The following is a 13416-nucleotide window of genomic DNA, read 5'->3' on the forward strand; positions in this document are numbered from 1 at the left end:
AATTTAGAGAACTGAAATTTGAAGCTGACTGCAGAATGATTCTACTCCTGCAGTTTATATTTCGCCCAAGGATCTTGAAGACACAATAAGAGAAATTAGGGCTAGATCAGAGTTAACAGAAATTAGAGCTTGTATAGACACTTACAGATAGCAGTTTTTATCTTGCTCTGTTTGCGAATGGAATAGGAAAGTAATTGACTAGTAGTGGTGGTACCAAGTAACCTCTGCCACATACCTTATAGTGGCTAGCAGAGTATGTATGTAGGTGTAGATGATGTGCCACACACACATCACAGGCTGCTCTCTCCAGCCCAGTTTCTCTGTTACTTGTCACTTAGCCACACTACACTGAAAACAAAACACAGTCTCTCCAGCTTCTTAACGTCCCACCTGACGTTAAGCTACACTTGTATGGGGTGTCTCAAACCTCTTAGATCAAATTGAAACAGGTGATAGTGGATCCACAACTAATTATACTGAGATGGGGACCCAATAGTTGGAAATGTATATTTATTGTGTTATGAACATACACAGCGTAACCAAATAACAACAACGCAGCACATAGTAATTGTTCAAAGTGTGAGCACCAGTCTCAGTGCATGTCCTTCAATGGTGCATGCAGTTCTGCTGCACTCTGTAATGATCACAGGTGTCTGTGGTACACTAGAACAGGCAGTGGATGATAAACAGCATACACCTCTGATGGCCACAACCCTGACAGACATAATGTACGCAACTTACACTATGTGACCAAAATTATCCGGACACCCCCAAAAACATATGTTTTTCATATTAGGTGCTTTGTGCTGCCACCTACTGCCAGGTATTCCATATAAGCAACCTCAGTAGTCATTAGATATTGAGAGAGAGCAGAAAAGGGCTCTCCGCAGAACTCAGACTTCGAATGTGGTCAGGTAATGGGGTGTCACTTGTGTCATATGTGTGTACATGAGATTTCTACACTCCTAAACATCCCTAGATCCACTGTTACTGATGTGATAGTGAAGTGGAAAAATGAAGGGACATGTACAGCACAAAAGCGTACAGGGCGACTTCATCTGTTGACTGACATTGACGACCGACAGTTGAAGGGGTCATAATATGTAATACGCAGACAGCTATCCAGACCATCACACATGAATTCCAAACTGCATCAGTATCCACTGCAAGTATTATGACAATTAGGTGGGAGGTGAGAAAAATTGGATTATATGGTCAAGTGGCTGCTCATAAGCCACATATCGTCCCAGTAAATGCCAAACAACGCCTCGCTCAGTGTACAGGGTGTAAACATTGGATGATTGAACAATGGGAAAACGTTGTGTGGAGTGACGAATCACAGTACACAATGTGGTGATCCAATGGCAGGGTGTGGGTATGGCGAATGCCTGGTGAATGTCATCTGCTAGTGTGTGTAGTGCCAACAGTAAAACTCGGAGGTGGTGGTGCTATGGTGTGGTCGTGTTTTTCATGGAGGGGGCTTGCACCCCTTGTTGTTTTGCAAGGCACTATCACAGCACAGGCCTACATTGATGTTTTAAGCACCTTCTTGCTTTCCACTGTTGAAGAGCAATTTGGGGATGGCGACTGAACCTTTCAACACACTCGAGCACCTGTTCATAACGTACGGCCTGTGGTGGAGTGGTTACACGACAATAACATCCCTGTAATGGACTGGCCTGCACAGAGTCCTGATTTGAATCCTATAGAACACTTTTGCGATGTTTTTGAACACCGACTTTGTGCCAGGCCTCACTGACTGACATCAATGCCTTTCCCCAATACAGCACACCATGAAGAATGGGCTGCCATTACCCAAGAAACCTTCCAGCACCTGACTGAAGGTATGCCTGCGAGAGTGGAAGTTGTCATCAAGGCTACGGATGGGCCAACACCATACTGAATTCCAGCATTACTGATGGGAGGTGCCACAAACTTGTAAGTCATTTTTAGCCAGATGACCAGATACTTTTGATGACGTAGTGTATATACATTTATAAAAGGTAGTTCTTCTATTACGAGTGTCAAAAACGATTCATTATACTTGATTATACATATTCTTCCCCAGTATGTAGATTTGCAAATGCAGTACTTTTATCATGAACACTCAAAAACAATTCACCATCTTGAATTACACATATCCTTTTACAGTATGTAATTTTCCTACAAGCTGTACTTTTATCATGAACACATACAAGCTTTTTCAATATATACATTTTTTAAAAGTAATTTTTCATTATCATGCCAAGGACAGCACACAATACCATTATGGATATATGACTAATTTACAAATATACTCATTCTTTTTAATGCTGCTTTAATACCTTTTTTATCTCTATTTGCTCGAGACACTAACATCAGAGGTTGCCTTTCCTCTATATCTTACAAATATTGCAGTGACACAAGACCTCTTTCATATGTTACATTACCACTACTCCTTCTCTCATATCTAATGGGCATTCTTTCAAACACAGTTTCCTCTTTCTATCTGAAATCTCTCTGAGCAGGTTGGTATCTGGCCAATTCTCTGCCAGGATACAGATTCACTATCTTATGCTTAACAAGCATTTTTCCACAGCAGTTGTCATCCACGGTTCTAAAAACCAACTGCAAATTATCTAGACAATATTTACAGTGTCGACAAATACAGAAAACCACTATCATAATTACTGCACTTGATCCCACATAACTGCACATTCATATAATGCTAAGTGAAAAGCCACTAAAAGCAGCCCTTTGCTGATACAAGATTTCATTTTCCAGCTCTTATACTTCATTTTTTGTTCCATTTAAATCATACAACAATCTTCCCACATGTTCAATGGGTAAATTTAAAGCAAATTCTGTTACATTCCTTTTAACAAAACAGCAGTCTACATCCACATTCAGCTTTGGAACTATATCAATATTCATTATGTCTGTCTGAATAATGTGTTCTGACTGTAACAATATTTCAGCACTGTATTTTCTACACTTACCCAGAAATTTCAATTTACCTGTGACCAGAATAATTGAACCAGTGGGTTTATTACTCCTACATGACACTGTGGGGCCTTCATACTTTGGCACTACTAACAAGTATTCATTACTCTATATTTGCATTCACACACTTTCATTTAATATAATATACTTTTGAGTGCAATTTGTAGGTACTGCTGTAACAGGCTACATCATTGTGGTTTCACACATAATGGTTGTATGTAGACAAAAGAACAAATATCTGCTTAAATATTCCATGGCTCGGATCAATTCTTTTACACAATAAGTGATCATTACTTAGTTTCCCATACTATCTTTTGGCATCATCTATTGACAACATTTCCACTTCTGGGTCTATATACATAAATTACTGCTTCTTAGCATTTACTTCAGCAGGAAGTGGCAACATTTATATATATTAAAAACACTGCTATCTATGAAGGAAATATTTACTACACAACTTAGAATATTTCCAGGAATGATTATGTAGGAAGTATGGTATTCGGGATGGTAGTTACCTACAACAACAAATATATTTTATTGTCATACAAAGTACAAAGTATGTTGTCACAAACATTGATCAGAGTGAACTAACTGCAGATTCAGAGAGGTTAGTTGAGCTACCTCAGGGCAGTGATATTGTTCAAGTGGCTCCATGGAGCTACATCCCCACTGAGCTGCCCCCCTTGCTTCTATAATGTGGTCCTGTGGAAGAAAGCTGTGTGTACAGGCGGGACGTCAGTGTTAATCACTGAAATGTCATAATCAGCAATGTGCGCTGGTGGATACAGTGCGTGGCCAAAGTGCGAAGTGGGAGGAGCACCGAAGGATGAGGAGAGGGAGATGGCACTGCAGTGTAGGCAGTACAATGGTCTGTGACCGTCGAGGCAGCGGGAGGCATGACATCATCATCGGCTATGGAGAAGGGGGCAGCGTACCCAATCTGATGATTAGAGACTGGTGAGTCGGTGGCACAGGCAGTGTTATTCCCGGCATAAGTGACGGGAGTGGCTTATACAGGGGCAGTGACAATGAAGGCTTCATCAGTCATGAGGTGAGATGTTAAACCCACTGTACCAATGAACGAGGGCAGGGGTGTGGCATGTTCAATTGACCTAGAGACTACACTGGGGCCTGCCGGTCTATTTGTGAAACTGGCAGAGATGACAAAGTGAGTTACATAAAGTGACATTGATATCTTCCAGCAGAAACTACTTAGTTGTACTCTGAAGTGAATGGTGTTGGCTGTGGAGGCACCAATTCAGGGCAGAGCGTGCCACTGGGGGGTCAACTTAAGTCCATGGAGCTTCAGCAGTCTGCTTAAAGACACCATAGTGGACTTTCCCAAGATGATAATGTCAAATGTGTTGGTGTCCCATGATATGGGTCACTGCAGGAGTGGCAGGTTAGTACAAAGCCGGCCATATGGCATCTGTGCGAAGCATAACATGGAAACAGGTGTTTATGCCCTTGTGAATGAATGTGATTGGCTTTACGTGATGGATAGTTGGTGGTACAAGGATGCTGCATACATGCTCATGTACTCGCTGTGCTAGTTCTGGTTGGTCATCGTCTGGTATAGCTATACCTTGAATGACAAATTCTGCAAGGAGGCAGAGTGATTCACCATATAGGACCTCAGCAAGTGAGGCATTCAAATCTTTTTTACGACCAGTCCTAATTCTGAGAAGCACCCAGGGCAGGGAATCGGTCCAAAACTGAAAGTGGCAGATTAAGACTGCCTTGAGCCTGCAGTGCCATAATTCCACTAGGCCATTTGACTGGGGTTGGTAAGCAGTCATGTGCAAACAAGGGCCCCCGAACAGTTGGCACAGTTCATTGAACAAGGCAAACTCAAATTGCTGGCCTTGGTCTGTCATCAGTGATGTAGGACAGCTGAATCTGGAAATCCAGTTGCAAACAAAGGCCAGGGCAACTGTGTCAGCTGAAATGTCTGGTAACGCGGTGGGCTCAGCCCAATGCATCATACAGTTCATCATGGATAAGATGTAATTTGAACTCTATGACTCGGGGAATGGCCCAACTAAATCAATGTGAACATTCATGCAGTGCAATCATGCTTGACATTGGACTGGATGAAGCATTTCATGACTAATTTGAGTATGGGATGTTCACTGTGATGTGCAAGATTGTGCAGTAAGTTGAACACAGTTTTATGATAGGATTGTGGGACAACTGATTGTATTCTCTCACATGACATATCATACCAAACAGGCTTGGTGGTTCCTGGCAGTGTACACTGTTTTAGTTATAGCCCAGTGTCTTGTCCAATGAGTAGCTGTTGTAGGTTGGTATCTATGGCCTGTGTGTCAGTGAGTAGATCAAACTCTAGCTGAGTAGATGTGCCCACCAAGCAAGACAGGTAGCCTGTGACTATATTTTCTACACCCCGTACATGTCTGATGTCGGTGGTAAATTGCGAGACCAGGATGAGGCAGCAAAAGTGCCTTGGCGTGTTGTTAACAGAAGGGTTATTGATTGTGTCTGCAAGAGGCTGTGGTTGGTGTAAATGGTTAGAGGGCATCCTTCAAGTCATCCTGGAAATAGATAGAGATATAGATGTCTAAGAGCTCTCTATATCTCTATCAAAAGTCAACTACTTCTGCTGAGTATCAGTCAACTCTCGGGAGAAGAAACACAGTGGCTGTGTTACACCACTGATCTCTTGTTGCAGTATTGCACCAACTGTATGGTCAATGGCATCTGCGGCGGTCATGATTTAAATTAGCTGAAGACACAGTGGCTTTTTCCACATTAATGTTATCTTTGCAGTAACAGTTCACCATCCATACTCATTGAAGCTGTGTATCCTTGGGGAACTAGTGATACATAATTTCAGTTCCCTTTGTCTTCCTGTTATAAGACATGCAATCAGTGACAGCACACCCATGCATTCCTGTCATAAAACACGTGAACTAATGAAACAAAACTTTCCCATGTGTGCACTCACAAAATCTAAGCTTCTGCAACAACAGTAGCCTCCGCGCAGCTACAACCAAGTGTTTCAATGTCATGCACAGAACAACGATTTTCTCACTCAGTCTGAATATTCCATTCGGGGCCCCCTCTGGCGCTGCCTATCTCCTCCCTAGCAGTTGGCTTGTACTGTCGTCACCTGTACCCTTGGGAGCAATTTCAAACTTCCACTCTGCCTAACTGTTTTTATTATCCATCTTGCATCCATTTCCTTCTGGTAAATTCTACCGTTTTCTGTTTCATTATTAGCTGTTCTTAGATGTTTTATCCTCGAGAGGGTATCCACAACACAATATCCTTTACCTCTTTTGTATAAATCTGGGTAGTCATATTCTTCCAACTTTAATATGAATTTCAACAATCTTGAAAACGAGTCCGAAATACTACTTAACCACGTCAGTGGTTTGCAATCTGTGCCTACCGTTAATTTTCGACCAAACAAATATGGTCAGATTTCTCTTTCTATTGTGCTATATGACTATTTCACCTTATTTAATGTCTAGATGCTTATGTGGCAGGTAAGTTGCTGCCAATTTCCCCTTGACTCAACACAGCTCCTATTGAGCTCTGACTCGAATCTGTTTTGACAAATTCTTTGTTAAAGTCTAGATCCTGTTACATCGGAGGGCTTTGTGGTTTTCTCTTTAACTGCCAGAATGCAACTTCCTGTTCTATCACCCAGTTATATGTTACCCCTTTCTTTAGTAATTCATACAGGGGTTCAGAGGTTCCTGCAGTTGCTTATAAAACAACAATAACATTTGTGTAGTTTTGTATTAGTCTTTGGTTGAGGAAACTGTTTCGACCTACATGGGATAAGGCTTTAACCCCTCTGCTGTATGTCCCAAAAATGTAATTTCCTTACACAATAATTCACATTTTTCTATTTGCAGTTTTAAATTGTAACACAGAAGTCTCTCAAACATCTTTCCAAGTCGATTATTGTGATCTAATGAGGATCCAAGCATTATGACATCACATAAATATATAAATACCTTCTCTACTTGAAATCCCATTACAATAGAATTTATTATTTTTTGAACTGTGCTTGGGGATGTCTTCAAACCCACTGCCATTTTTCCGTATTCATAATACCCATATGGTGGACTAATCATTGTTTCCTGTCAATCTTTTTCACCTAATAACACTTGATCCATTCACATCCATTTTATTTGGAATTACAATCAAGTGAAAACTCCATTCAATATTACTTGGGACTATGCTATGGTCTCGCAACATTGTATCTATTCCCTCCAATCTACTTTTTGCCTCTAGTATTAACTAAATCTCATGTCTAATAACATCTGTTTGTGTCAAATGGTTTCCTGGCAAGTGGAATATGTAATTATAAGCCGTACATATTTCCACCATTGCATTTCTTTCTTTGCTATTCAAGTGATCAACTCTTGGAGTTTTCTTTTAATTTACTGGCTCTGGATGTTATCTCTGACTTTACTTTCACCACTTGATGTACCTTAAACTACTCACCAGTGGCAGTTACAGACACTTCACTGAACTGATTTCTTCTGTTGTGTTTAGCACAGTCGTTATGCATGTACCATCTTTTACTGTTACCAGTGTTTCTGGTACATACACTCCCAGCTATTTCTTTCTTAGAAATGATCACTACTGACGCATTCCTTAAATATATTTGCACTATAAAATTTTGTTCCTCTCCAGGATGTATTATCACACTTTTCCTATCTTGTTTCCTGCAGTTTTTCTTCCACAATGACATTTCCTCAGTTTCGTAGCTCCAATTGCAACAGAATTAACACCCTGTTGTTCTGCAATTCCTAATGCTGTTTTACCAGCTTCTACCATGTTTGATGTAACTTTTCCCAGCCCTAAGGCTCCGACCATTAACAAACCAACACTGTGTTGTTTCGTTGTTGCTGCAGCATTCAGCATTCACACTAATGTAGCCGTTTTTCCCACCATTCACTACTATTAAACTGGTCCCTACCATTTTAGATATAATTTTTCCCAGTTCTGTGCCTCCAACCACTACTGAACAGACACACTGCTGTGTAGCAGTCTCTTCATCTTCTTAACATCCATCCCAGTTGATGTTACATTACACTTCTAGACACACACACACACACACACACACACACACACACACTGAGCAATAGTAAAACTCTTGAAAAATATTCTCGATACCTCATGCAACTTATTCGTGACAAAGCAATATGAAATGAAACAACAACATAAGATCAGTAGTAGGGTAGGTGAATGATTGAAATTGGCTTATTGTGAGAATTTTATGTAAGCGTAGCTCATCTATTACAGAGAGCACACATAGGACACTTAAGCGACCCATTATTGTGTACTGCTCGAGAGTTTGGAATCCCCACCAAGTCAGGTTAAAGGAAGACATCTATACAATTCAGAGGTGTGCTCCAATATCTGTTACTGGTAGCTTTGACTGAACATGAGTATTACAGAAATCTCCATGGACTTGAATGGAAATCTTTTTTGCGAAACAGTGTTGAGAAAGTTTAGAGAACAGGCATTTGTGATTGACTTCAGAACAATTCTACTGCACCTACATCTTTTGTAAAGATGATAAAGACAAGACAGGAGAAATCCGGACTTGAATGGAGGTACATAAATAGTCATTTTTCCCTCACTCCATTTGTGAGTGGAACAGAAAAGGGAATGGTTAGTGGTGATACCAAGGTACCCTCTGCCATGTACCATATGGTCTCTTATGGAGTATCTATTTAGATGTAGATGTATCTCCAGCTGTAGCTGTAGATTAAAGGTTGATTTAGACAAAGTCTTGTTTTATCGAGACAAGCTTTCTACAAATGAAGTGTGACAAGTACCATACTCATTCTGCCAGTCTTCTATAACCCTAATTCTTATTAACATGATCAAGTGACAACTGTAGACTGTGGAATTGTGTGTGTCATAGGAAACAGGGATTTTTGCTTTGTCGCCAAATTGAAATGACAGTACAAATCGTATGTAATACAAGATGCCCTCAGCAGTTGAGCCAAAGTCGCTGTTCCCTGCAACAGCTTTGTTGTTCCACACAGTGGTCACTCAAACATGCCCACTACTTATAGTTATAAAAAACTGGACATATTGAACAGTCCTTGATCCCCATGTTTGCCAACCACAGGCAGACTCAGGATTGGTCAAGTTCCTCAAGGTGCTTGCCACCTGACATGACCTGGAACTATATGTGGTTTACTGAATGTCAGGGATACAACAAGTATTATCATCAATGTACTTTAACAGTCTCCTCTCTGGTAGCAAGGGACAGACCAAACTCAAGAACAACGCAAGTTTCATAAGATACAGCAAAGGTTTTTATGTAACTTAATATCATATAGTGTTTTATGATTAGTATTGGTAACTGATGTATTAGCAGCTTACCCTAAACTTGGTAAAGCCTTCTATAATTGAATTCCCTGTAAGTGGAATGGAGATGAAATGTGTAAATGGCTGCTTCTGTCGTGCTGACATAACAATAAGGTTAATTCTTCTCCTGGCTGCTGCAACGCCTTTTTTGTCACTTCCTGTTATCACTGAAATGAAAAACAATGAGAACTAGAGTTTGAAATGTAGCAAATTATTACTGATATATGTACTAAACTCCCTAAAACCCAAGTGGTCAGCGGAGACTCTGTTTTGCAGTTCAGAATTTTGCAAGAAAACTGGTACCAAGAATTAGACATAAACTGACAGCACTGAACACAAACAGGATTTTCTGAATTAATTATAACCAAGAAGCACTGAATTTATGAAATGAAATAATAAACAAACAACAGTTATTTGATTTTTTTATTATGGGAGAACTCATGTGATGCAGGTTACACAGAGAGCCTCAATAACTTTGCAGCATGTTGTACCTAACACCCTTAACTTAAGGGTTAATGAGCTGGATCTTTATCATGAAAGAAAAATACCAACTGATAGATACTGAACTTCAACACTTGTTTCTTTGTAAAAATATGACAGACAGTTACTGCCTCTTACCAGTGACTGTCTTTTTGAGCTCCCCTTTCAAGCCTATACAATGAATAAAAGTTAGCACTCTCTTTGTGGGAAACAGGGATTTGCTGGCTACAACAGGACAGCCTCATATCCAAATACCAGCCTCCTGATTTTCTGCTTTAATGGAATAAGTAATAAGGCCATGGTTCACATTTATAAGAATGCATCAAATATGAATGTTTTACCACAGCAAAAAACTATATTATGAAATCACTCCCACTTCTCTTTGGCACCATTTAATCAACACCTACGGCAGTAACGATATGAAGATTTTGAACTCTTGGTTAAACTGCATGGCAGTTCAGTCGAATCATACAATGCACTGAGTTGTGAGTTAATCACATAATATCTCTCAATGGATAACCTTCATAGAAGTATCGCACTACTTTTACACTGCTTGTACATTCTCTTGTATCCTTTAAGTTCCACTTACTTCATTTCCCCTGCATTATGAAATTTCTTCTCACTTAATTTTCCCATTTCATCTCTCTTTTCTCTCCCTCTGATTTGTCTGTTTCTTTTTATGAATCATGTACAACATCTCTGTCTTGGGCACTAATCCTGTTCACACAGCCACAGTCTTATACACTTAAATATACAAGCTCTGTTCATTGCATTCCAACATACTACTCCCTCATTAATTCACAGATGTGTTGTTATTTGTGTAAAGTACATCTAGCCCAGTGTGTGGAAGAATGAATGGTACATCACCAAAATTACTCTGATAACATTCTTCATTCTAATATCTAACAACAGTTACAACACACCAATTATTATTACCTCAAAGGGGTATTCTGATGCAGAACATAACATTTTCTCTATTTTGACAACTTCCTACAATCAGCCATGTCTCTGGTGAGGAGTCTGCTGAACAAGATAAGAATAAGTTTTGAAAAGAAACTTTCCTTACCAATATCACCATCCATTCCTTGTTTTGGCACCCATATGTTTGTTTTTGTTTCAGTCTCGAGACGTTTTCTAGTAGCTCCTTTGGAGCCAATGACATAGGGAAAGTACACCCTAAAACATAAAATAAGCACAATAATAAACAAAATGAAAAATAAATATTGTTACACAAAATTTTAACGCTGTGCACACAGTTGACTGACAGCCACAGTAATTAATAAGCCAATTTTTTTCCTTAGAAAGTGAACATTTATGTGCTGCAGCAGCACATTAATTCAAGTGGATAATCCAATATAATTAACTAGATGAAAATGGTAATGTCACAATGGCACTGTCAACAATGTTTTATCATAATGATACAACTGCAATGTGATGTAGCACACTCAACATGGAATGGAGGGTGAAAGGAAATTTTACGTAACTACATACACAATTTTAATGTTACATAATTAATAACAATGCCCTCAAGGATGTAATTCATTTGCAACTTCTGAAAATAATGAGAAAAATTTGTGAATTGCAAAATTAACATTGATACATTGAGCTATACATGGTTGGTTGCTTGAAACATGGCAACCAACTGTTTAAACAGCTACTGAGAAACTCTGAACAAATATACAGTTTTACTGACGATGGTCAAAATTAAAATCCTCCCATGACTGATGCCATGCACCAGTCAGACCCACAGCAATTGCCTGTTCACAACTAGAGAGTGATGAGTTACGTATTTTGCTTTTTTGTGTGTTCCTAGTAGAATATTTCTTAAATTTCATGCATGATTTTTCTTTTTTTCAATTTACGAGTTTTCATCTGTAACTGTAAATTCAGGCGATCTGTGGTGCAGTGATTCAAAGAAAGTCTATGACCAGTAGCACATAAATATCCATATCATACAATACTAGTTGGAAGCAATTTTTACCTACCGAGTATAGACTGGAATGTCTATGGATTCATTGCAGGAGGTATAGATAGTCTAACAAAGTACTTTTAAACACTGTTCAGAAAACTGTCTTGAGCAGCTAGTTTAGGAGCCCATGCGCAATGGAAGTATCTTATATCTTGTAGCTAGCAACAGACCAGACGTTATAGATGGCATCAGTATAGATATGGAAATCAGTAATCATGATGTCATCATAGTGACTACGATTACAAAAGTTAATAATCAGTCAAGAAGGCTCGGAGACTGTTTCTGCTAGGGAGAGCAAATAAGCAGTTGTTACCATCTCACTTAGATTGAATTGACGTCATTTACTTTTACTAAGATAGATATAGAAGAACTATGGGCAAAGTTTAAACATATTGTAGTTGTGGTCTGGAAATCTAAGTGCCCAGTAAAAGGATTAAGGACAGAAAAAAACCACCATGGTTTAACAATGAAATTCAGAAAATGTGGCAAAGATTAGTAGAGATTTGTGCATCTTTGAAAACTACAACTACAACTACTGCCACAAACATACCTTAGCAAAAGATCTTGCCGAGAACCTGAGAAAACCCTGGACCTTCGTAAAATCACTAATCAGGTCTAAGTCTTCCATCCAGTCACCAATTGAGCAGTCAGGTGTGGCAGTTAAATTTCGTGTTTAAGGAATAATTCATGCAGAAGAATTGTACAAACGTACCCATCATTTGACTGTCAGACAGACTCCCGTATGGACGACATAGTAATAGGCATCCCTGGCATAGAGAAACAACTTAAAGAGTTAAAAACAAATAAGTTTCCAGGTCTGAATGGAATCCCAATTCAGTATTACAAAGAGTACTCTTCAGCATTGCCACCTTACTTATCTTGGATTTATTGTGAATCCGTCGTACATATAAGAAAGGTAAAAGAACATACCCACAAAATTCCAGATAAGTATCCTTAATATAGATTTGCTGCAGAACTACTTATGCATATTCTCAGATCAAATACAATAAACTTCCTTGAGACTGAGAACCTTATGTTCACAAACAAGCATGATTTTAGTAAGCATTGCTTGTGCGAAACTCAGCACGCACTTTCCTCACCTAATATACCGTGAACGATGAATGAAGGGCAACAGCAAGATTCTATATTTCTAGATTTCTGAAAAGCATCTGACACGGTGACCTACTGCAGATTTTTAACACAAGTAAAAGTGTATTGAATTTGTTCCCAGATATATGAGTGGCCCAAAGAGTTCCTAAGTAATAGAACCCAAAATGTTCTACTTGATGGAAACAAGGCTATTGTCAGAAGTGCCCCAAGGAAGTGTCATAGATATGCTATTATTTTCTGTATACATAAATGATCTGGCAGACAGGGTAGGCAGCAGTCTGCGGTTGTTTGCCGATGATGCTGTGGTGTATGGGAAGGTGATGAAGTTGAGTGACTGTAACAGGATACGGGATGACTTAGATAAAATTTCTAGTTGGTGTGATGAATGGCAGCTAGCTCTAAATGTGAAACAATGCAAGTTAATGTAGATGAGTAGGAAAAGCAATCCAAGATGAGTAGGAAAAGCAATCCCATAATCTTCAGATACAGCATCAGTAATGTCCTGCCTG

At 39.3% G+C, this 13416-nt stretch overlaps 1 protein-coding gene across 1 annotated transcript in view; it reads right to left on the reverse strand.

Annotated features, from left to right (window-relative positions):
- LOC124777238 (activating signal cointegrator 1 complex subunit 1) overlaps positions 1–13416 on the reverse strand; it is a 65424-nt gene that overhangs the window by 29757 nt on the left and 22251 nt on the right. The window contains exons 3-4 of the mRNA XM_047252564.1: positions 10895–11004; positions 9364–9515 (exon numbers count right to left, since the gene is read on the reverse strand). Coding sequence (XP_047108520.1) covers positions 9364–9515; positions 10895–11004 — 262 coding nt within the window. The remainder of the gene's footprint in view (positions 1–9363; positions 9516–10894; positions 11005–13416) is intronic.

The sequence above is a fragment of the Schistocerca piceifrons genome, chromosome 2, assembly GCF_021461385.2.
Source record: "Schistocerca piceifrons isolate TAMUIC-IGC-003096 chromosome 2, iqSchPice1.1, whole genome shotgun sequence".
Lineage (NCBI taxonomy): Eukaryota > Metazoa > Arthropoda > Insecta > Orthoptera > Acrididae > Schistocerca > Schistocerca piceifrons.